Genomic DNA, 26,696 nt, shown 5'->3' with positions numbered 1-26,696 from the left:
TAGAAGCCCAGAAAAACAGCTACAGCAATTATCCAGATAAGACTTAATGGTACTTTGGTGCAGGGTGGCAATGATCAAAGTATTCAGAGGTAGTCAGATTTTGAATATTTTAAGGTTAGAGCTTGCAGAGTTTGCTAAAGGATTAAATTTAAGAGCAAGAAAATAAGATTTACAGATGACATCCAGATGTTTATGCCTGAATGCCTAGAATGAATGATGGCATTGCCATTTACTGAGATGCAAAAGACTTGAAAAGGAATTAATTTTTAGTGGGACATGAAAGTGAGTGAAGAGTTTGAGGTTCAATTGACAACTGGAGATGTCACATGGGCAGTGAGATATGTGAGACTATAAGAGGAATGACCCAAGCTTCAACCAGCCTGGGATTAAAGTTAGGAGAGCAGATGAAAACAGCAAGCAAGTGACTGTGGAGAGAGGAGGGAGCTAGTTTAAGGTTTGAGCCTGGCACACTTCAATATTTAGAAGCTAGGAAGATTCAGAGGAAATAGCAAAGGAGACTGAGAAGGAGTGGCCTGGTGAAGTGGAAGGCTGAGAGTAGGACTGATATCCTGGGGGCCAAGTGAGGTCATGTTTCAAGGAGCAAGTGATCAACTATGATAAATGCTAATGATGACCTGAAGAGTAGAAAGTGCTGTGCAGGACTGGGGCCAACCAATAATCAGTGAAGAAGAGTCAAACAAGTGTTTGCTCCACACGGGCACCACCATTATAAATTCATCATGAAAGATGAAAAGAAAAGCAGAATTACAGCTGAGGGAATGGTGCTACACACAAAATAATACTTACCGAATACTTAACATTCTTCACTTGCCTGCCGTGCTAGCTGTTGTTCAATCGCTAATTCATGTTTGACATCCTGTAACCCCATGGACTGTAGCATGCCAGGCTTCCCTGTCCTTCACTATCTCTTGGATTTTGCTCAGACTCATATCCATTGAGTCAGTGATGCTATCCAACAGGCTTTTTAGAAGGGACTTCCCTGGTGGTCCAGTGGTTAAGAATCGGCCTGCTAATACAGGGCACTTGAGTTTGATCCCTGATCCAGGAAGATCCTACATGCCACGGGGTAACTAAGCCCATGTGTCACAACTACTGAGCCCGCACACCTAAGGCCTGAGAGTCACAACTACTGAAGCCCATGTGACCTTGAGCCCATGCCCTGCAACAAGAGAAGCCACAGCAATGAGAGAAGCCCACACACCACAACTAGAGAGTGGCCCACAGCCAAACCAAAAATAAATAAATTTTAAAAAGAAGGCCTTAGAATGAGACTTTTTAATGGCTCATTCAACTTAAAAAAATGAAAATTATGGAATCAATTCATCAAGCAAAGAAAACCTATTCAATTCTATCAAATTAGAGAACCTAGAAAGTGTGTTTAAAAGTACATATACATTTTATCTTTACTGTTATTTCTTACCTATTTGGTAAGCCAAAGGGAGAAAATGCTCAAGTGATCTACTTGGAAATGAAATACTCTGATTTGTCTTGTTAAGCAGTGTTTGATGAGACAATGACATGACACTGTGGCAGGTGTGCCTCTAAGTTACTCCTCAGTCTAACTTCATGCCAGTGATGCCAGTACATCACTTAGAGTACTGTTGACCATTAGAGAACCTTGGAATTGATAGCAAAATTAGGAACATCTTCAAAAGGAAAAATAGTCTGAGGCTAACACTGACCACAGCTCACCCCTCTCCATGTGCCTTCTACTACTACTACTACTACTACTACTACTACTACTAAGTCGCTTCAGTCGTGTCCGACTCTGTGCAACCCCACAGACAGCAGCTCACTAGGCTCCGCCATCCCTGGGATTATCCAGGCAAGAACACTGGAGTGGGTTGCCATTTCCTTCTCCAATGCATGAAAGTGAAAAGTGAGAGTGAAGTGGTTCAGTCGTGTCCGACTCTTCACGACCCCATGGACTGCAGCCTACCAGGCTCCCCCATCCATGGGATTTTCCAGGCTCTTGTACTGGAGTGGGGTGCCATTGCCTTCTCCGCCATGTGCCTTCTAATATGACTCAAATCTCCTGACTTTGCAACAACAATCAGTTATGAAGCAAAGAAAAGCATTTCTGCCTTACAAACACCGATTTTAGCTGCACTGACACAGAGGTCAAAGTGGGCTGTTGTTAAATGCTCTCTGTAAAAGACAGTAAGACAACTTTTCATAGGCCTAACAGCTTTGCTGTCTGTCTAAATCTGGTGTATTTATAGGACGTGGATGCTGGTTCTGTCAGAAAATCAGAATAGAATAAGTATATGAAACAGGCCAGTGCAAATAAATATTAAAAAAAATAATAAAAATTTAAACAAATTCGGTTTAGTAAAAACTGTCTTTCGGAAAACTTTTCTTATATGGGTCTTAACAAGATAAAAGACAAGGGAGTACAAACAGGAGCATGAAAGATACTAATTAAGGGGCTCTCTAGAGAACTTTACCAAAAGCAAACAAAAGAAACTTGGTGGTGCTGATTCCTGCGAAACATGAAGACAAAGGTGGAGGGTGCTATGAGGACCACCACACATTAATATTTCATTTGCCTTTTAAACAGGATTGCTCTCCAAATTTTTAACCATCAGCCTCGTGCTGGCTTGCGCTTCCCAGGTGGCACTAGTGGTAAAGAATCTGCCTGCTAATGCAAGAGACACAGAGACACAGGTTTGTTCCCTGGGTCAGGAAGATCCCCTAGAGGAGGAAATGGCAACCCACTCCGACATTTTTGCCTGAAGAAATTCCATGGAGAGAGGAGTCTGGCAGGCTATACAGTCTATGGGGTTGCAAACAGTCAGACACAACTGAGCGACTGAGCCTGTGCACACGTGCACACACATACATAGTTGGGCTAGTTGAACCCCGCCTGAAGCACTGGGTTCCATCCTGAATGCCATGTTTAAAACACTAACAAATTAGAGAGAATCCAAAAGTGTACTGCAAACAAGCCCAGAAATCTTAACGGAAGAGGAACCACTGAAAGTCATGGAGAAAACAATAGGAGACATGAGGGCTATCACAACATACTTGAGAAGTTACTGTGTGAAGAGCCCTGGATTCAGCACCCACAGGCCTTCCAGTTCTGTTAGCAGCCAGGCCAAATATCCTAGGCGAGCAAATTAATCTCTTGGGAACTTGGGAGCAAAATTATCAGGTCAACCTAGATGATCTTAAGTTCCTTTAAGTTGTATACCTTTATCATTTCAAACTAGATCACTAACAAGGAGACTAGCAAACACCCACATCTTTTCTGAAATGAATCATCCTATGTTGCTACAAAAGGAAAAATAGGTAAAAAATTATAACATAAAAATTTGGATCAATATAAGACCTTTTAACAACTAAAGTTTTCTAGTAATGAAACCAGTTGTCTCCCCCAAAAAAAGAAGACTGAGGTCACTGTTAATGGAAATATACAGGCAGGTACTGAACTCTGAACTGCAACCCTGAGATTCTATGGTTCTTCAGGTCCAATTTACCAAATACCTTTCCTCCAGATTACCTTCACCTTGTCTCAGTGATGGAAATCAGCTGCCCCAGGATTTTAAAACTTTGTTACAACACCTGAATTTAGTACATCTCTACATCAGGTTGCTGTTGCCTGCATCCAGCTTCACCAACATGGCTTCTGGGTCTTGCCTGTGTTGGATGGTCCTCATTCAGGTCATCCTCCATATTATTAATGGGTCTCGGGGAAACTACTTGAAATTGCTTTAAAGGCTACATATAACCTTTTAATAATACCAGTGAAGTGACCATGATATGGATAAAATGGATGGTAGTACCAACTCTCTTACTAAGTGCCATGCCTGTGTTAAGACCTGTATACCCATTATCTCATTGAATCCTCCCAGTAACACTATAAAGAATGCATTATTATTGTATTGATTTTACAAATAAGGAAATTCAGCATCAGAGGGGTAGGTGTCTTGCCCCACAAGATAACTGAGCTATTAAGAGGCAGAATCTAAAGTAATTAGCCTCCAATTAAAATAAATAAATAAATAAATATAAATAAATAAAAAGAAAAAAAAAGAGGCAGAATCTAAATTTTAACGCTGGTCTGGCTAATGCCTCTAAAATGCCTAGTCTTAACAATCCTGCCCTACTTCAGTGATTATCAAAGCGTGGTCCCTAAACCAGCATCTTCAGGACCACCTGAAAACTTGTTAAAAATGCAAAGACTTTAACTTACTGAATCAGAAACTATGGGGGTGGGGTCCAGCAATCTGTGCTGTATCAAACCCTCCACGTAATTCTGCTGCTTACTAAAGTTTGAGAATTACTGCTCTACTGAACTGAAAATTTGCCTAAAAGGCCACATTATACTTGCTTACCCATATACATATACATATATATATATATATATTTTTGCATTTGAATTTGAAAGTGTGTGGTAGCTCCTTAAACTTTGTTCAAGGGGAAAAGGACAAATCCTGGATATGGAAAGCCAGGTTTCCTGTCCCTTCCCTGACATAAGAAGGTTGATTCCTTGTCTTTCTCAATGAGGGGGTAAGAGAGTTCCTGCCTGACATATAAACAAGAGGGAGGGAAACAAGAAGGAAAGAAAAAATGCTTTCTGCAGTATAGTTAAGCTATTGTGGTTAGACATAAGGACTGAACAGACCAAGAAGATCCTGAAATTCCCTTAGAGCCCTTAATACTAATAACACTATGTCTACTTAATCAGAATAAAATAAAAATCCTGCCTACACACACACTTTAAAACAAAAATGTATCCCTTAGCCTTATGAATAAACACATCAACGGAAAGACCGTTTCCAAGGTAGCATGATCAATGACAGTTATCATTAGCTTTCTTTGGTTTAAAAATAAAAATCCTGTTAGCTTTGCAGCTCATGCTGTCTAGAGTGTGACTCTGGTCTTTTCAACCTTATCTTTAGTCTGGAGCACTGTGCAAATCTGCAAATCAGTCTGCAATATTTTTACTATCTTCCCGCACATGTAATTTTAAAACTCAGCCATCAGCATGTAAACCGTTGTTCATTCCAAGGTCTCTGGAGATACTTGTGGCTAGTCATTTAGAAGTGCTTTCACAAGGTCACAAGGGTAAATGCAAGAGGTATGTCAGTGCTGTGTAAAACAGGATGAGTCCTCCACAGGTGCAGGTCCACCTGAGGAAGGTAACGAGCGGCTTTGAAGGTCTACAAAAATAAAGTAAAACGGGAACTGCTTTACTTCACGCACGTGTGAACACAGCGGAGCTCAAGCATACTCCCCCACACCAAAGTCGAAATGAATACATTCCACCTGCTAACCCTGACTAAATAGAAGAGTGCCTGGACTAGAATATGTGATTTATTCTATTATCTAAGATTGGTCCTGGGTGTCTGGGTCTGCAGTTGTTTCATTATAACCCCTCTGTCCTTCCTCCTTCCAGAAAGAACTGTAAGGAGGCAGTGAGATAATGGATAAAATCAGAAAGAACTGTAAGGAGGCAGTGAGATAATGGATAAAATCAGCATCCATCCATGTGGACTTCATTATTCCCCCTCCTTCACTACATCTTCAGTACATCTTAGTGAGACCCGTGTAAACTACAGCACTCAGGAATGTAGGAAGCCAAAGGCCTGGGACAGGCCACCGTAAGTCATAACAGGTCTAAGGAGTTAGCTATACATTATCTTCTATTAGTGAAACCCTTAATTGAACAGTATGTCCCATAATTTTAAAGGGGAAACTGAAGAAGATCCCCAGCCCCCTGTCAAAAAAAAAAAAGAAAGAAAGAAAAAGAAAAACCTAAAATAATAGAGTTTGGACATTTTGATAATTCAGTATGCTTAAAAGGGGCATAAAATATACTAACTAAAATTAAGTGCTATCAAAAATTCCTTCCTTCCTTTCTTCATTCATTCAGTCAATATTAACAGAACAAAAACATATGCTAGACAATATCCAGAAAATGCCAACCAGCTACCTGTGTCCTTCCCAACCCTCAAAAAAAAAGCCAAACATGAGAAAATGGACTCAAAGTAAAAAGCAGACTGCATTTTGGCTGACGTGAGTAAAAACACCAGATGATTCAATTACTGGAACACACTCTCATAGGCAACAGTGGGCAGTGTTAGGTCCCAAACAGTATGGTCAAGTACCTACCTGCCTGAAAGCCACAGTCAAGGTCTTGTGAGATTCCTTCCACCTACAGTTTGTAATTGACATGAGGCTGAATATATTGATCTCTGCCAAATATCTTATCTAACCAATGTAAGATGGCTACTAAAATTCTGTTTACCAGTAGACCAATATAATCAGCAGTAAAAACGAAAATGAACACCTTGTTGCCATATACACTGTACTGGCATTTTGTGTACATTAACTCATTAAATCTCACGCACAGTCTTGTGAAACTCAGTCACAACTTTTTGAATGTAAAGGATGACATCCAAACATAGCGGGTTTAATTTTAAGTTTTCATCTATTAATAGCTGCTTGATACTGTTTAGTCAAAAGCTACATCAACAAACATTACTAAACACGAAGCAGCATTTAATGGTCAAAGTATAACTTACCCTTGCCATATCCACCAAGAAGTTCTCAAATAATTTCCAAATGTGGTTACTTGTGTAGATTTCTTTCATTTCCACTTCTGTGTCCACGTAACAGTGATTAACAAAATTCACATAAGCAATTTTAACCTGTGCCAAGTTTCAAATATAAAAGAAAGTAAGTTTTTTCTTTTAGTTTTTTCTACAGTCTCCATTTTCAAATATCTATTAGGGACGGTTAAATAAAACTCTTATTTCCTATAATAAATTATAGTATGATTTGTGTCTACCCAGAGAGCATGCCTATCTCCTTTCTTTTATCAAGATATTTCATCCCCTGACCCAGGGTAAACACATGACCTAGTACTCTGTTCCCCCGGGCCCAGTGACTGGTGTGAAAATGTGAACTTCATGTAAACCAAGTTTACATGACATATTTGAGACAAATGTCCCTTTCTCTCTCTCCCTCCCTCTACTCTCTCGCATCTCCCCACCTCCTTTTCCCTTCTCTATCTCTGTCATTCATTCATTCATATTCATCCTCTCTCTCTCTCTCTCTTCCTCTCTCTCATTGTCAAATGGAACAAGGTAAACCTGAACTCCAAGAAGCCTCTTCTCCAGGTGTGTAGAGGAAAATTATTTATTTATTTATTTTTTGCTCAGAAAAAAAAGGCATGAGGCAAAACCACAAAGGAAAAGGGAACAAGAGACAGATGGCACTCTGACACTGCTTGAACCTCTTGACTCATCTGAACAACCATCCTTCAAATTTCCAAATACTGGAGCCAATATATAAAATTCCCCTTTAAAATTTAAACGAGTCTAAATTAGGTTTCTGTCCATTGCAACCAAGAGAGATCTAATACGACACTTAAATATGTTGACTAATACTATATTGCCATTCAAAAACAATTAAACTGCTATTTCTGAGAAGAAGCAGGCTCACAGTTTACAAAAAAATGATATTATTTTAAGATGTATTAAAGTTTTTTTTCCAGATTTAGCAAAACTCCTCATAAGAGACTGGGATGAGTCTCACCAACATATACCATTACTAAAGTGCGTAGGACAATAGTTTTTGTTTTTCTTTTCTTTTCTCTTTTTTTTCTCTCGCCTCGTCTTTCCTCTTTCTCTTTATGAAAATGTGATGAAGGCTATAAATCTCCCCAGTAAAAATCACATATATAAAAAAATCAGGTAAACAGTTTCAGAGGATTCATAGAATCCAAGTTAGAACCAACAGGAATACAAGGCCAGATTTTATGGCCTTAGAAGTTATCAGTACTTGACTGAGGTCTAAAACCTTCAACCACAGGGTGCCTGTGTCAAGGCTACATTACAGGGTAAGGAGGCGTCAGAATCTCCAGCATATCCTGCAATATCCTAATTTAATTTATCCTAATTTAATTTATCCTAATTTAATTCCCCAGCAATTCTACCAGATATAGACTATAGTTATTATACTCAAAATTGTGTAAACTGACAATGAGAAAGGTTAAGTAACCTGCTGGAATCAGTCACACAGGTAGGAAGTAACCGATCCAAGATTCTGACTCATTCTTCGACCCATTCACTCATTCACTCAAAACATATTTATTAAACGTAGGTCCAGGCTCAGAGAATATAATGGTAACTATAAACAGACCCAGCTGTTACTCTCACTGAGCTTATAATCTTGGTAAAGAATGACATTTGTTAATCAATAAAATTCAAATGTCAAATTTCAAATTGTAGACTCTTATAGGCTCTAACACTAGAAGCCAGGAGGGTCTTCTTTGAAGAAGTAATACTTGAATCAGGATCTAAAGGATGAAGAGGGGTGAAGCAGGTGAGTATCAGAGGTTAGAATGCTACGGCAGAGAGAACTGACTGGCCAGAATCAGGACTTCAAAGAAAGACAGAACCCACAATTTAATCACAACACTATGCTTCCTTTCTTTGCTACCTTACTTCAAAACAATCAAGGCATGAAGTACTCTTGGTTTGAGGTGTTAGCAATCCTAAAAAATTTCATAAAAAATATACTTTCAAGTCCATCACTATGCAGGACTATTTGGAAATAGGAAAATGAACCTAACCTGGTATCTTTTAAAGTTACTGTGATTTAAAATGTTTGGATTTAGCATACCACACATTTATAAACTTTGCAACAATACACTAGAACAGTAGAAAAAAAAGAAATTATTGTCATGTACATTCCTGGAAGTTTCATTAATGCATCTGGCAGACAACCAGTCTCTAATGAGTTTTTTCCCTGCCTGTCACACCAAACTAGGATGGAGGGTAAAAGACGATGTATGAATAAAGCAAAATATGTGTCCATGTTTCCAAGAAACCATCTATTCCATAAAGCAAAGGTAAACCTAGAGAACCTAATAGTGGTCCTGCAGCACCATTCTAGCCTCTACGGATGACTGTGCATTATTTATGAAGATCTGTTTCATGCTCAAAACATACTAGAAGTTACAAGTAAATGTTTAAGTCTGATCACAACACCATAACTAGAAATTTCTATAGTGGAATTTCTAGAAAACTAACAGTGGCTATACTCTTAAAAGGTCTACCAACTTTCATAGTCCCTTGTAGAACAAAAAAGTAAGTTTTAATGATTTTCAAATTCCCTAATTATATACCTAGGTACTATTCTGTGACTAAGTGTGTTATTTCATTATAAATGACCATAGGAGGACTTCTGGCACTTACTAGAAACTGAAAACAACTCTATAGCTGCTAAGCTTTTGCCAGGCTTACCTCAGGGATGCAGTCATCATGGGTCACCACCCTCACTATGTCGTCCAGGGGCAGAAGGGAATTGCACTTGATTTCAGTGTAGACGTTCTTCCCCTCTGTGCATGCTGCCAGCAACTCCACGAGGGTGATGTGGTAGGCTAAGGGGCCACTCTCATCCCCTCGGTCTCTCTCTGAACACATCATATGGAGAAGGATGGGAAATGATGCTCTATCATTGTAAAATATCAGCACATCTTCACCCCCATTTATCAACTGAAATGATAATAAGAGAGTCTATATAGCAGTCCAAATGTTCATCCTTGCAGTTATTTCTAAAGACTTGGTCTATATGGAAACACATGCATATCTTTGTAAAAACAGAGATAACATTGCAAACGTAGAACTATACCAAAGCAGGATGGCAAAAAGATTGTATTCATGTGTGAAGTGATTAATTATGAAAGTCATCAAAACCAGTTGAGGAGATATGGGAGAGTTACATGGCATTGAGAATAAATGACACAGATGATTGGAAGCTGTTCAATGAGTTAGCCACTGAAATTAAACCTGCAAAATATTCCAGTAAAGTTACTTTCTTTAACTTCAAATGGTAGATGCCATTGCCAAGTATGAGAAATCTCATGTCTCATTTTACTATGAATTAAAATATCCCCATCCCCTTCAATAGTGATGGAATAAGTAAGCAAGTACACATAACCAAATGTAACTCTACAAGAATTTGCAGATTCCATTTGTTGTGGATATCAGTAGGGGATGGAGGTAAAAGCAGAAAAATAAAAAGAAAAATACAAGCTTAAAAAAAGAGAGAGAGAGAGACAAAGAATGAATAAGTAGGGGCTTCTAGGAAATAAATTTTCCTTCCTGTTTTGTTTGTATAACAAACTATAGTGGAGTTTCCAGCAGGATGTAATTTTATTGCTAAATCACCATAATGTCTTATTGTCTATTTGGGGGGGAAACAGTAGTATTTTATTAAGGAATCCACTTTGCTGTGAAGCCCAGGCTGAGTTAACAGTGATGAGTTCTGGAGGTAGACTCAGAACTCCAGACTATCACTGCTATCTTCTCTCTCTCCCTCAACTGAAAACCCAGCCTCATGAAGTCTCAATTCTCGCCCTCCTATTCCTGGAAGATGCCCAGGCTAGTTATGTAAGAGGCTTCTGCAGAGAAGACAACTTTTGTCTTCCCAGGAGACAAACCCTCTACTTTGCTTTATGAGGCAGATAGCAACCCCAAACCACAGACAGGTCAGGACCTGCGCTGGCCTCAATTCTTTTTGTCTATTCTAGTACCAATTTTCTACCCCCAGTGGGAAATATTTTGGAAGGTAACACAGATTACATAATTTTTTCTCTATTTTATTTGAATTGATAACATACTTAAATTGATAAAGACAATTAACTGGCTTACACTGAAAGTTCTGTTGAAAGAGAATGTATTAGTGTCAAAAATGTATGTATTAACATAAAATTATAAATATTTCTTTACATATAGAAACACATCACCTAGTAAATACCATTGGACTCGCTTAACTATTTGCTGCTTTCCCATTTTAATTCTTCCCATGATGATTTTCCAAAATCTAATTAATTGCCACATTTCTAGGCAAAGGAGAACTATTATGAATGCAAATACAGATAGGTAAATTTTACAAATTAAAAATGCTCCTTAAATGTTTAATAACAATAATTTACATTAAAAATTTAGGACTTTACACTGAATTAACTTTGAAATTTCTGTGGGGCAAGAGGGACTCACATTGTAACAATACAGAAATTACTCCCATCCCAAATTTAAAGTGTATAATTATGAAAATTCCCCCAAATCAATATAATCCACTAGGTAACTGTTTGTAGATGGCTGAAAGCTGCTTTAATCCATCCAGGCCTTTAGAGAACCATTAGGTCACAGAGCAATGATCTACCCACATAGGCTCAAAGTATTCTCCAAAGTGGGCTTCCAAGGTGGTGCTAGTGGTAAAGAACCCGCCTGCCAATGCAGGAGACATAGAGATATGGGTTCAATGCTGAGTCAGGAAGATCCCCTGGAGGAGGGCATCGCAAGCCACTCCAGCATGCTTGCCTTGAGAATAGCATGGAGAGAGGAACCTGGCAGCCTACAGTCCATAGGGTTGCAAAGAGTCAGACACAACTGTAGTGACTTAGAGCACACACACATGCATTCTCCAAAGTATCACTTGGTTCCTATTAAGTAACTCATTCACTGTATAAATCTGGCTCAGTGAGAAATATCATAATGAAGAGGGCAAAATAAATGGAGTACATCATCCATTTGCTTTTCTTAAATTTTTAACTGACTCTGGATAGCTAAACTTTCAAATGTAAAAAATCACTGACAGATAATTTCTATTAATTTCATTTCCTTCAAAGCCCTCTGTAAATAGTAGCAAAGAACATCCATTTTATGATTACAGGAACACAGTAATAAAGGCACTCGAAAAGCAGAGTTTAATCCATTTTTTTTATATTTTGAAACTTAGAAATATAAAATTTAATCACTTTCATTTTAAATAATCTATAACATTTCATAGGATTTTACCCACTATTTAAAATACACAAATTTATTAAGGCTCAAAAAGAAAAATAAACTCCTAGAAAATTATAACATCACCTTATGATATGTCACTTCCCTAGACCTAAGCAAAATACATTGATGCTTAAGAGTTGTACTCAAATTATTTACCAAACCTATGTTGTTGGGGGATTTTTTTCACTCAAAATTAACAGAAAACACGTAGTTGAGCATAATGTTTATGTGAGGCTGGTAAAATGCAAACTGCGAACATACCTCGGTCATTACCATATCCTGGCATTTCTTCACGTATTTACCATCTGCTTTGACAATTGTCTGCAGAAACCTCAGGTACTCCACGTGGCGGCCGTGTGTCTCAATGCAGTGCACGAAGTGCTGGACAACTCTCTCACTAATTTCATTGCACAGATGGTAATTGTTCATGAAGATGTGCCGCATGGTTTCTGCTTCAAGGAGCTACACACAGAGGAATGTGCCCTTGTAATTCTGACAAGATCAGTTTTCTATTTTACAATAATACTTAGACCATATTACCCGGCTTGTGATCAGTTTTCTATTTTATGCAAAATTGTAGTGAGTTTTCTCTTCCACAAAATGCAATGAGATTATTCAGCATTTAAAAAATAACAATAAAAAGACTGAGCTCACAAAGGAATTTACTTGGAAAAGGGAGCTTATTATAAAGGTCCTCATGTTGGCAACAGTATTCTTGAGATTAATCATGTACGATTCAAACATGGCTCTTCCTTAGTATTCGCTGACACATGTTTTACAGAGCAGAGGTAACTCCACCTTCGAGTTTTTCATATTCACTTACTCGTGGCATCACACTTAGTCTTTGCTGTACCTTGTCTTTTTCCTAACTGTGTACATAAAAATGAAGTTGCCATCTGCAGGTAAGATATGTGTGATTTTTCAAGTTTCTTTAAATGTTCCCTTAATGGAAAGATACTCACTTTAAGGAGAAGCCCCTACAAGGAATAAAATGAGGTGACGAAGATGAATATGGGGCCTCCCAGGTGGCATCAGTGGCAACAAACCTGTCCACCAATGCAGGAAACTTAAGAGATACGGGTTCAATCCCTGGATAGGGAAAATCCCCTAGAGGAGGGCATCGCAACCCACTATAGTATTCTTGTCTCGAGAATTCCATGGACAGAGGAGCCTGGCGGACTATAGCCCATGGGGTCGCAAAGAGTTGGACACAACCGAAGTGACTTGGCATGCTCACATGCACAAAGATGAATAAAATTCTATCCATTAATGTTGCTATAAGAAATGACATGGACACTTTACATAAATACTATAAGTATTAGAAGTCACTCAAATACTTACACCAGGGGTTAAGAACAAATTCAGATGTTTATGGAGGAGAACTTGATTCTGTGGATTCCCCCGACAGAAATTCTGCAGGAATGTGTGAGCCAGATTCATTACTTCGTTCATCTTCTCATCATTCTGGAAGTTAAAAAGTAGGACATGATACAGAGAAACACACAGAGCAAAAATACTATCAAAGAATATGTTTTTTTACACATGCATTTTTTTTCCTGTTTTCTTCACTGTTTTATGGTCTCTTTTCTGTGTGTACACCTCTCCCCCATTTTGCAGATGTCTCTCCCCTTATCTTCATTCTATTATCTGTTCTGCTCCCCTTTTTGTTTCACAGTCCACTTCTCATTCTCCCCAATCTTCCTACTTGTCCACTACAATTTCCCATCGCTGTACAAAGCTGCCCCTTGTCCCCTGCATCTGTCCCCACACCTCCTCTGTCCCCCTGTTCCTCTCTCTCTGGCCTCCTCACTCTCCCCACTTCTGTTCCCTCTGCCCTGCATCCTCCAATCCCTCTCTTTCCTTCCCTCTCTTTGATTTACCTTCTTCCAGTGTTTCAGTGTACCTGGAGCTTCCTGATCCTTCTGCTTTCTGTTTTTCCTCATTCTGTATCATCTTTATTCCCCTGTTTCTCCAGCTCCTCCCTTTCTTCTCCAGGCATTTATCCTTCCTCCTCTGGCTCCTTCTGCTCCTTCTCTCCTGCTCTCATTTCCTTATCCTGCTGATTTGCCCCCACTGTCTTCTCTCCACTCACCTGCCCTCTCTTCCCCACTCTGTAAATAAACATATTTGAGTTGGTCAAAAAGTTCATTCAGGTTGTTGCATAGTGGCTTATGATAATCTCGAACAAACTCTGGCCAACCCAGTATTTCTGACCTTCCCTCTATTCTCCACTCTCCCTTTCTCTGTGCCTGCTTCTTTTGCTACTTACTTTGCCTCTTTTTTCCATCTTATCCTTTTCCTTTATCTCTTTGCTTTCCGCCCTCCTCTTCCCCCATGCTCTTTGTCCCCTCTTTCTTAGCACACATACTCTTAAGTTGTTTCCTTATTCACTGTCCTTTCCCAAAGTCCTATGATAAAGTACTTCATTGCTAATAAGAATTTCAATAAGAAACTTGAGTTTCAAAACTCACAAAGAATGCAAAGTTTTCTTCTTAAAAGTTATCTTTTAAAATATCACTGAAACAATCTAAAAAGTTTTTTAGGCTAGGTCATGTGGTCAGTGTCAGATACACAAAATGGATTAATGTTTTGAGTCACAGTTTATATTAAAATAATTCAATGTTTTATTGTTTTCTTTTTTCCTAATCTGAGAGTCTAAATTTTATGCCATATATAACTAAACCAACAGCCTAAGATCATTAATAGACTCATTTCCTCATATTTAAAATAGGGATGAACTAACTAGACTAATAATTATGTCCAAAAACTCCATTCCCATCTTGAAAATAGAAAGGTTTTATTTCAAAATATACTAGTATTTTCTTTTATGTTTGTAGTCCAGGCATAGTGAAAAAACATCAAAGCAACTTCAGCTACAGAACACTCAATTCACACAGAAAAGCCAGCCAGTACAGAAGAATGGCAGGGACAATTCTACTAGAATTGGTATTTCTTTAAAGCTGTCACCTTAAGCTGTTTTTTGCTTGTTTATGAACAATCTAGTTATTAAGACTGAGCAAACCCCAGTGGCATTTTTCACAGAAATAATTCTAAGATTTATAAGGAACCACAAAAGACCCTTAATATCCAAAACAATCTTGAGAAAGAAGAGCAAAGCTGGACATACCATGCTTCCTGATTTTAAACTATACTACAATACTACAGTGATTCAAACAGTATGATGGTGGCACAAAAACAGACACATACATCAGTGGAGCAGAAGAGACAGCCCAGAGATGAACCCCAAAACATGTGGTCAATTAACTTAGGAATGAGCTCTGAGAGAGATGATACCACATTGCATGTGCTTTTCATTGATGTGTAGGAAAATTCTTCAACCTTTTATTCAAATTTTAGGTGATGCAAGTTAAAAATCACTTGGTTTAGATATTCTAGGCTGATGAAGAAACTGGATAAAATGTATCAGGAAAGAATGAAAAAGAAGACAAGAATAAACCTTGGGGAAAAGAGAACTTCTTAGTGTTGGTGAAATTGGACAGCTACATGCAAAAGAATCTACTATCTTATACTATATACAAAAACAGACTCCAAATGGATTCAAGACTTAAATCTAAGACCTGAAATCTATAAAAATCCTAGAAGAAAATACAGGCTGTATACTTTTTGACATTGGTCTTAGCAATATTTTTTGGATGTCTCTTCAGGCAAGGGAAATAAAAGCAAAAATAAACAAATGGGACCTAATCAAATTAAAAAGTTTTGGCACAGCAAAGGAAACTATCAACAAAACAAAAAAAGCAAAATACTGAACGTGACAAGATAATTGCAAATGATGTATCTAACAAGGGGTTAATATGCAAAAACTCATACACCTCAACACCAAAAAAAAAAAAGAAAGAAAGAAAGAAATGGGCAGAGGCACTGAATAGACATTTTTTCCAAAGAAGACACACAGATGGCTATCAAACACATGAAAAGATGCTCAACATCACTATCAAGGAAGTGAAAGTGAAAGTCACTCAGTTGTGTCTGACTCTGTGTGACTCCATGGACTATACAGTCCATGGAATTCCCCAGGCCAGAATACTGGAGTGGGTAGTCATTCCCTTCTCCAGGGAATCTTCCCAACCCAGAGATCAAACCCATGTCTCCTGCACTGAAGGGGGATTCTTTACCAGCTGAACCACCAGGGAAGTCCAGTTATCAAGGAAGTGCAAATCAAAACCACAGTGAGATATCAACTCACACCTGTTAGAAAGACTATTATTAAAAACAGTAACAAGTGTTGGTGAAAATTTAGAGAAAGGAGAACCCTTGTGCACTGTTAGTGGAGACATAAATTGGTATAGCCACTATAGAAACAGTATAAAGTTTCCTCAAAAATAGAACTATCATATGATCCAGCAGTTCCACTTTGAGTATTTTTCTGAAGAAAACAAAAACACTAATTCAAAAAGATGTATGCACCCATATTGTTTACATGGACCCATATTGTTTACATGGAGCATTGTTTACAATGGTCAAGATACAAAAGCAAACTAAGTCTCCATGAATGGGTCAAGAAGATGTGAGATATATATATATATGTATATACACACACACATACAGACAGATAGATATACACACAATGGAATAATACATAGCCAAAAAGAACAGAATCTTGTCATGTGTGACAACACTGATGAACCTTGAGGGTATTATGTAACTGAAATAAATCAGAGAAAGACTAACACTACATGAGTTCACCTATATGTGGAGTCTAAAAGAGAAAATAAACAAGCAAACAAAACAGAAACAGATTTATAGACACAGAGAACAAACTGATGGTTACCAGAGTGGAGTGGGATGAGCGGATGAATAGGTGGGGAAGATTAAGAGTTACAGACTTTCACTTATAAAATAGACTAGTTATAAAATAAACAAAGGTTGTAATGTACAGCATAGGGAATATAGCCAATAATATTGTAATAACTTTGTATGTTGACATCATTTTGTGATTATAAAAATATTTCAAATCACTCTGCTGGACACCTGAAACTAATATAATATTGTAAATGAGTAATATTTCAATAAAAATATAATAATAAAATAGAAAACCCACAAACATAAAGTAGTAGTAAAACACTCAACACTATAGTTATATTTTTAGAAAAAGGGACTTCATTACATGCCATATGTCTGTGTTACAATATCAAAGATATAATAATTTGTATTATAAATACTTAGAAGTTAATACATTTGGCTGCTTTTCAATAATTCTTTTACTGTATTCTCTAACATAGTTCGAATTATACCACCTTATACATATTAAAATGCAACTAAGTCAGACAGGGGGCAATTCAATAAGAGAAGTGAAAAGTCCAAGTGGGAAGGGTATATGGCCTGGCATGGTTGGTTTCCAAGAGAGATAAACAAGGCATCTACTCGCAGACGGAGGTCAGAGCCTAAGTGAAGTGCAGAGGGCATTCATTAGGAAGAAAAGGGAGCAGTGATGGTGGAAGATGAGTTATAAACAGTATATTAATAAGTGAGTAATTATATTCACACACACATATATTCTCTAGATCTGTCTACTTAGAGGACCTGAAGAAGCAAAACTCCACAGAAATAAGTACATTAAGTTCTCAGAATTTTTCTCCCAAATACCATTCTCCCCCAAATGGATCTGGAGCTTCATGAAGAAATAGCTAATTCCAGGTGGAACAAGAAAAATGCAAGGTGAGCCTGGAACATTTTAATGTGCAATTAAGTGATGAATCACTCGAAGACTGATGAGGCCATGTTAGAGGACAGGCAACTAACCCCAATTTGGGACAATCAAAATAAATAATGATGGAAACCTAATATAACCTATTACATGAAATGAGCATCCATGAGTCCATACTAAAATCAATCAATCAATCAATCAAAGGTTTAATAACAATAGACAGCTAACGGAAGCTGCGGTATAGCACAGGGAGCTCAGCTCAGTGTTCTGTGATGACCTACGGGGTGGGATACATGGGGAAGGAAGCTCAAACAGGAGGGGATATGTGTATACTTATAGCTGATACAGCAAAAATCAACACAACATTGTAAAGCTACTGTCTTCCAATTAAAAAAAATTACTTAAAAGGTTAAAAAAATTACTTAAAAGATTAAAAAAAAAGAAACTTTGATCAAAAATGGAATAGTTACTTAGTTTCAAAGAATTGTGCCACAAAATATTTATTACAGAGGAAAACTGAGCAGCTCACAGTGAGAATTCTGGCAGACACCATCTTTATCAAGTGACCCAAGTAAACATCACCCGTCATGAGGCAAATCAAAATTGCACGCTGTCTGATAGGAAGCGGTGGGAAAAACTTAAGTGTTACTCCTGTAACGTTCCTGCCAAAGATGCATAACTGAATTGAATCATGAGGCAAAGTCAGATGATCCAAATTAAGAGGCAGTCTTCAGAACGGCTGGTCTGTCTTCAAAAGTGTCCAGGTCATGAGAGGTCCAGCATGAGGAGGTTTAAATGGACATGACACCAAACAGCACCTGTTTCTGAAGTGGATCTTTTTGTCAAACAGGACGTGATTAGGATGATGGGAGCATGTGAATGGCTCGTGAGGATGAGATGGCAGCAGACTGCCATGTTCTTTCTCAATCTGGAAGGGTATTATGGGGTGATGTTCATAGGGAATACACACTAAAGGACCCAGGGGAAGTAGGGCATCAGGTTGGCAACTTACTTGCAAAGGGCTTGGGGAAAATATTAATTGCAACTTTGCTATACTGAAATTGCCTCAAAATTAAAAAAGGAAAACAGAACCTAAAAACTCACCTTTTCATAGGGTATCTGCAGCAGATCCAACACCACCGAATGGGCTCCCATATTTTTCAATAATCGTTGATGTTGATTGCGACACTTTTTGTTCTGGACGCAGAGTTTACTGAGCCTAATCAAAATCTTTCCAAACAAGAAGAAAATCATTAACCATAGAAAATACAATATTAAATATAATCAACAGGCAAAACTCTTTTGCCATGCAAAAATAAACCCACATAAAACTAGTTGCTGACCTCCTTTACAATCCGATAGTTGTTGCTCTTATTGCTGTCAATCTGAGGTTTCTTTGTTCCATCTTGCACTGGACTTAAAATGTTTGAGTCCTAAAATAAACACAAAGATGTATTTTATGTTCTGTATAGCTTCGTAATACATTTGGTTCTTTTGCAATAAATAAGAAATACATTTTGAAGTTATTTTGTGATGAATTTATTATTCAACTTAAATGTTTCTTTGGTACTTATTTATCTCATCAAAAGCTTCTTGGCTGCAAGGAGTCATGCAAATGACCACTTCCCAATAACAACCAAATTACAAGATCTAGGACTTCCCTGGTTGTCCAGTGGAATCTGCCTTCCAATGCAGGGGATGTGGGTTCAATCCCTGGTTGGGGAACTAAGATCTCAGATGCCATGGGGCAACTAAGTCTATGTGCCTCAACTAGCAAAGCCCCCACATGCCTCAGGGGAGTCCCAGTGCAGCCGAAAGAGAAGACATTACACTATCTATGGCATTACTAATAATTAATGAGTAAGTTAGAAAGGAAAGGAATAACAGGTAACATTCTCAGTGCATTTCCTTATGCTAAATGTATCAGATCTTATATGGCCTATAGAAAAAGGAATGGTAAAATTTCAGGGCACAGCAGGCAAAATTTTATTATCAGGGATAAACTGCTGGAAAAAAAAAAAGACTGAAGGAGCATATCATAATGAAGCAAAATTTCAGAGATGGGAGGTAAAAACACCTCAAACCAAGAATTCTCTGACAGGTTACCATGACATTCTTAAGAGTCATGACTGGGGGGCGAACAACCACATATAGACCATGAAAATTTAAAAAAAAAAAAAAAATGTAAATTAAAAATATTTTAAATTAACAAAGTATATTAATAGGACCTAGAACACCAGAAACATTTTATTATAACAACCATTATCTGCAGTAGCACAATAAAAGACAAATATTAAGGAATGTACATATTTTAAATACTAATTACTGGAGTCATCATATGAAAATAAAACACCAGTTATAATACAATCTCCAAACATTTACTAATCCTTAATGCATGCCTCGTACTAGACAATGGTGAGTGGACATAAAAGAAATAGAAGATATGGTTCTTTCCACAAGAAATTACAGTCTACCTAAGAAAGCAGGCAGAAACATGAAAACAAAGATCTGAACTGAGCAGAATTTACTATTCAAAGAGACAGAGAGAAGGAGACTAGATATAATTTTAGACAGCTTTATGAAGGAGGGCAAGTTTAAGCCAAGGTCTTGAAAGATGAAAACAGTTCAGTTAAGTACGAGAGACACACGAAAGGCAGGGGACACTGGTTAGGTGAAGTCACCTTACCCAAAGGTGCTGGAGAAAGGAAAGCACAATGGTGTAGAGAAACTGACAAGAACTGACAAAGCATGCTACAAAAGGAGGCAATTAGGTGGAGTGGGGCCTGACCACCTCCCTGATTTACAACTAGTACAAAATTGCACTTGGGATGAATATCAAGGGTAGTTTAAAAAACCCCCTGTATTCCTGACTACATTGAAGGTGTTGAGCTCTCACAGTTAAATGGGACGCCAATCTAAGCTTGCTGCTGCTGCTAAGTCACTTCAGTCAAGTCCGACCCTGTGCGACCCCATAGACAGCAGCCCACCAGGCCCTCTGTCCCTGAGGTTCTCCAGGCAAGAATACTGGAGTGGGTTGCCATTCCCTTCTCCAGGTAATTTAAGCTTAGGAGAAAGTAAAAAAAAAAAAAAAAAAAATGAAGTTAATTGACACAATTTTATTTGTCCCTATTTTTCCTACTGCATTCCATGACAAATCACAAAATAAACTCAAACCAAGAAAGAAAAATCATTGTGTTTTCCTTGCTAGTCAAAAATTTCTGATCCAAGGTTTCAAGCAAGAGAGTGACTTGGTCAGGTATGGAGTTATCACCACTGCTCAGGAAGCTCCATGTTTCTCTTTGACTTTTCTCCAGGCAAACATCATCCAAGATGGAGGCTCTCCATCTGAACTCCATCTTAGCAAGTAACTCCTCTCATTTTACTGAGCATAAGAAAACTCCCCTACATGATGCTGTCTCTTCTGCATTTGAAAACATCCAGTATCATCCACAAAACTGTCTGCATTCCCTGCTGTGTCTCAGAGAAACAGAACTTTTGAAACTCAGATTTTTAAATTCCATCTCCCCCACCTTTTCTCTCTGATTCATCCCTGTTTCTGCAGGTGAAAATTTTCTATCCTCTACTGATTCTTTCTGAACTCCGAAACTACAACCCAAGTGGAAGCTAACAGCACTTTCCATGACACCGTGCGTTCTGGGAAGTCATCTTGCATCTTGGATTATTACCCCCACTAAGTTTCTTGAAAGAGTAATCTACTGTACTAAAATTGTTTTATGTGTCAATGACTCAATTACTAAAATTGTCTTTAGCATCTGATTCTCTGGTTCACTACCACTGTCTTTAAATTCCACTTTGTTTTATTATGACAGGATATTGTCCAAGATTTTCTGACCACCTTGTCACTTTCACCGAATGGAACTGGAACCACAAAAAGTCACGAATAAAAACACAGAAAGCATTAACACTGTTCCTGTTACCTTCCAGGGTTGTGTCATCTATGCTAATAAATCCTAGGAAGGAAATGAAAGCAAGCCAATTTCCAGCCTAGGTAAACAAAAGAGAAAAAAGAACGGGAGATAGTATCTACAAGACAATAAACACTAAGTAAATCCAAAAAAGTTACAGAAGAAAATGTAAAAATATATACATAAGCGAGGCCAACGTATTAATAGAAGAGGGAAAGGGCCCCTGTGCCTCATATGAATGGAAGCTATTTGGATGGAAGAGGTTGGAGGTCACAGCATGAGAGAAACAGGGTTTCTACTTGATAGAAAAATAATTTATTGATGAGAAGTAGACATTGCAAAGGTAGAAATATAATTAAATTTCCTTTTTCTGATCACAAAGGTGAAGGTTGAATTTAAAAAGGCCATATTCATTTTTTTCTGGGAGAGAAAAAATATTAAAGAAAACTAAGTTTGTATTCCAGTCCAAGATTAAGATGTTACCAAGTCTAAAGACTGACAAAGCTCCTAAGGTGGAAAGGAGATCTTTCTGATATATTTAAACTTTTTAAAAAATCAGTCAAATATACAGGCAAAGCTTTGGCAGATATATTTAAGTCTATTTTTCAAGCAACGGCCTGCAGAAAAAGCAACTGTCTTGTTTTAAGAAAAGTAATCTCAGGGAAGATGTACTACATTACAAAAGTTATGCTCTTTAGTTCTGCCCAAGGGAGGATGTAGACAATGCTAAACTTCCTAAGTATGGGAATTATAAAGAAAAATTATTTTAATTTAAAATTGCCAGCAGTCAACAAAGGAGGCAATGCTGGAGAATTCAATGAACGGCCCCTTTTAATTTCAGAAAATAATTCAATGTAATTAAACCGAACAAAAATATTAACTCATAGAACATCTGGATGATCCCAAAGCAGTGATCAGGGGAATTTAAGAAATATGTAAACTATATAACTACAGTTAGGCTTTATTTTCTTATTAATGCCAAGATGCTCCGAGTAAAGTTGCCCTGTCTTCCTCCAGAAAGGAAAGAAATTGATTATATTTTTTTTATATCCTATACCTCTTTGTCCCGAGGTTAGTGGCCAAATCTACAAAGTCCTGGCTTTATGCTAATGACGACATATTAGTAAGGTGTAAAATGTAGAAGTGTAATTTATGCAGAATCCTAGAGCTGAGGAGGCTCAGGAAAAAAAAATGTGTAACACTGAGAGCAGTGCCATGCTTATGCTAAATACCTAAATTATGCTTTTGACAACAGTGATGAAGAAAGGCACTGCAAAGATACTTGTACTTTACTGTAATTGTTTCCTATCATCTGGAAGAATTTGAATTTATTTCCTCTAATGGAATATGGGAACCACTTAGTCAAGTGATTTTATTGAGGCAGCTAGATTTTTAATTGCATAGTATATACTGTAACATACTTTGGCCACCTGATGTGAAGAGCCAACTCATTGGAAAAGACCCTGATGCTAGGAAAGATCAAAGGCAGGAAGAGAAGGGTACAACAGAGGATGAGATGGTTGGACAGTGTTACCAACTCAATGGACATTAGTTTGAGCAAACTCAGGGAGATAGTGAAGGGCAGGGAAGCCTGGTGTGTGGCAGTCCATGGGGCCGCAAAGAATCAGACATGACTTAGTGACTGAACAACAACAACAGTAACATAAAGCAGTATATTCTGAAACACCATAGCAAGGGTAGTTTAGAAGAGTCTAGAAATTTCTGAAAGAGTCTAGAAATTAGATGGTCAGCATAGACATGCTCAGAGTGAATACCTAAGCAAATACTGGCTCTGAACATCACGTTGCTCCCACACTTATTTTGCATCAGGTAAAGAAACTCTTTTTAGATAAACAGCAAAAATGATATAAGAAAATAATATTGTATGAATCATATGGCGAACTAAACATGGGCACGAGTTAATGAGGATCTAGCTCCTTAATTTAAACAAGGTCAATCATGCTTTTAAAAAAGAACTTTCCAAATCCTACAATGTAGAAACGCCTACATCCACCACAGCTGTGATTAAAATAGCTCAGTGCATTTCTTTGCTTTGTCCCAATCCCAGTGAAGTGAAAGGATATCCTTCTTCAGCAATGCTATCAAGTTAGCAAGACTGGAAAGCATTCTATTCACCATCTGGATCCCTAGCCTTCTCTTCTTGTATCTACTACTCAACCGAATCAGTGGCATCATTTACCAGTCACCCTCCTCCCAACTTCAGATGTCAAATGCCACCCTTTCTCCTTCTCACCTCCCTCCAAAACACACTAAAAAAATCTAATAATCAGACTTTGATGCTTGAGTGACCAACCAGATTATAATTTAATTGAAGCTCTTCATATTAAATATCACCTCCTTCAGACAACTGAATGATAGCCCTGCTGTGGGAGGATGAGGTATGTTTTTCTCCCATCCATCTAAAAGTTACATCACATACCAGCCATTTATGATGATATTCAAGGGGTTACAGAAACTCTTACATCATCCTGAATCTAATTATCTGACCTTGGCAGTAAAGCTAATACATACCATCATGGGGTCATGATTGACAGTTTCGGCTTCCCTGGTTGACACCTAAGGCTGCTCTAAGACTTGGTGAAGACATTAATACAGGCAGATAATCTTCCTCCAGATTTCCCTCAACCTGGGCACAAATTTCTACCCTTCTAGAGGGTAAACCATACTCTCAGTCTTACTCCAAACCTGTTTGCTTTTCCTTTGTCCCAAGATAATACAAATATTGACATTTTTTGATTCATTTGATGTCATTTTTATTAGTATTTGATGATGCTTAATCAGATGTCCTAGAAAACACCGCAAATCTCTTTGACTATCAGTATCTCTGATTAAGTAACAAAAAAGTGTGTGCCACTGGAGTGCTTTCTCGTTGCTTAAAGTGATACTCAGAAAAATAGGGACTGTACTGATGATAGGTATGTTCAAAGTAAACTAAGAGCTGTTTCCATAGGCGTGCGATAAGAACCCACTATAGCACCTCTGGCACAGTCATGTACAGTACTTTTTACATAACACCTTCTATAATACTTTGGTGGTTTAGTCGCTCAGTCATGGCTCCTCTGTCCATGGAATTTTCCAGGCAAGAACACTGGAGTGGGTTGGCATTTCCTTCTCCAGGAGATCTTCCTGACCCAGGGATTGAACCCGGGTCTCCTGCATTGCAGGCAGATTCTTTGAGCCACCAGGGAAACTATAATACTTTTTAATATGATCCTCAGCAGTGTTATATAAAATGTAGAAAGGAAAGGCAACCCTTTAGTTAGCAGGGTGACCAAGAATAACACAGCACTGTGCAGGAAGTGAAAACAGCAATGCAACAGAGCCCTTAGAGAACATGCCTAGTACCTGACATATGTGAGGGAAGCCACCCTAGTCGCAGTCACCTCAGAGCAACCCCCGATGCGGCTGTGAGAAGAGGGCTGCATGGACAGAAGCGGGGGGAAGAAACCAGCACCTTCTCTTCAACTCCCTCTTTAGGAAGCAGTCATTACAGAAATGTTGCTTTCTGGCCCAGTGCCATAGGTGTGCTCTGATTTGAATGAATCAACTTCTATAATGTCCTTGTAAGCCACTTGCTGAGGGAAAAAAACATAGGAAGTTAGACTCCTCACTACCAATGAGGCAGGAGCTAGATGGGCCTCAGGGTGAACAGCTGGTTTCTCCCCTGTGGACAGATACTCTAAAATAGCAGGAGCAAGAGAGGAGATGAGCCCTGTCCAGGTAAGAGATAGGGACCACATATTTCTCATTCTCGAAGTCAAGGAGAACTCCCTGACTACATATGCACAGAAAGGCCCCTTGGAGATCAAAAGAGAGGGGACATCACATTTTAGTAAGTGATATCAACCTACCCACAGGCCCCTTTACTAGAATCCATCTTGGCTAAGAGCTGTGTGCACACATACGGGAGGACCCTGAGACACACCAAACATGGACTCGGAACCAGGCAAAGCAAGATGACTGGCCAAAGGAAACCCAGAATAAATGCCCCATAAAAGGGATTCAAACCTCCATGAGGACACGACTTTCTCTCTGAGACCACCCGTGTGTCTATCCACAAGTATTCTTTCTCTTCCACTAGGAGGGGTGTTTATTAAAACACTTCACTTCTTTCACTACTTTCCATCTCTCTGTGGAAATTCATTTCTACATAGCTGACGGGCCAGGGCCTTGTCACTGGCCACTGGTCCCTTGAGGTCTAGCTGCGTGGCTTCAGTGCTCTCAGTGTCAAGGATTGACCTCAATCTCTAGCAATCGAAACCCTGCTTCAAGCTGTTGCAGGCCAAAGCCACCTGAGATCACCAAATTCAAATAAAATTGAGAACAAATGGCAAAGTAGAAAAAACGAATAAAATGGTAACTTTCTCTACAACATGAAGGGAAATAATAAAACAGCATTAATTTTAAATGCAGGCCAGAAGACAAGAGGGAGAAAAAGTTTCTTATCCTGGAAATAATTCAAAGAAACCAATTCAGGAGATAAAAGCACTACATTTAAGAATATGCATTACAAACAAATAGAATGAAGATGCGTATAAGTAGCATTTGGCTCAAGACTAAAAATTAGTTTTCAGCTGCATGTCTTGTGAAAGGACTTATTAAAGTGATACTCATATGCAGAAATCACCTTCAGTAACATCAGCTCAGACATAAAGGAGAGAAATACGTAATCTGATATAAACAAGTAAAATAAACATACAAGGAGGTTAAGGGCAAAAACAGAAAATGAAGAAAACAAATTCCATAAAAAGAAAATTCACGCAAGCACTCTCCCAAATAAATGGATAAAAGTTCTCTATCCAGTTACCATAGAGTCCCACATAAGTCAGATCATCTAGGAAGATTCTGTCGGAAACTCATGGACACTTTCTGTACCCAGCCATGAAGGTTAGACATCCAATCAGTTACTTTTGCCAAGAGTTAGTTGGTCAATCACAAGTTTTGCCAGAGAAACGAAGTTTATATAAAACTATTTTCCTAAAATGGGCCAAAGAACTAAATAGACATTTCTCCAAAAAAGACATACAGATGGCTAACAAACACATGAAAAGATGCTCAACATCACTCATTATCAGAGAAATGCAAATCAAAACCACTATGAGGTACCATTTCACACCAGTCAGAATGGCTGCGATTCAAAAGTCTACAAATAATAAATGCTGGAGAGGGTGTGGAGAAAAGGGAACCCTTTTACACTGTTGGTGGGAATGCAAACTAGTACAGCCACTATGGAGAACAGTGTGGAGATTCCTTAAA

The 26,696-nt window shown here is 38.3% G+C and overlaps 1 protein-coding gene across 2 annotated transcripts in view; it reads right to left on the bottom strand.

Moving 5' to 3' along the window:
- Positions 1-26,696, bottom strand: part of ITPR2 (inositol 1,4,5-trisphosphate receptor type 2) — a 593,100-nt gene that overhangs the window by 306,597 nt on the left and 259,807 nt on the right. For both annotated transcript variants that reach the window (XM_070788589.1, XM_070788588.1), the window contains exons 27-32: positions 18,837-18,926; positions 18,598-18,723; positions 13,167-13,289; positions 12,087-12,287; positions 9,279-9,530; positions 6,552-6,677 (exon numbers count right to left, since the gene is read on the bottom strand). In XM_070788589.1, the coding sequence (XP_070644690.1) occupies positions 6,552-6,677; positions 9,279-9,530; positions 12,087-12,287; positions 13,167-13,289; positions 18,598-18,723; positions 18,837-18,926 (918 nt within the window). The remainder of the gene's footprint in view (positions 1-6,551; positions 6,678-9,278; positions 9,531-12,086; positions 12,288-13,166; positions 13,290-18,597; positions 18,724-18,836; positions 18,927-26,696) is intronic.

The sequence above is a fragment of the Bos indicus genome, chromosome 5 (assembly GCF_029378745.1).
Source record: "Bos indicus isolate NIAB-ARS_2022 breed Sahiwal x Tharparkar chromosome 5, NIAB-ARS_B.indTharparkar_mat_pri_1.0, whole genome shotgun sequence".
In the NCBI taxonomy this organism is placed as follows: Eukaryota; Metazoa; Chordata; class Mammalia; order Artiodactyla; family Bovidae; genus Bos; species Bos indicus.
This window is presented reverse-complemented; position numbering and strand designations above follow the sequence as displayed.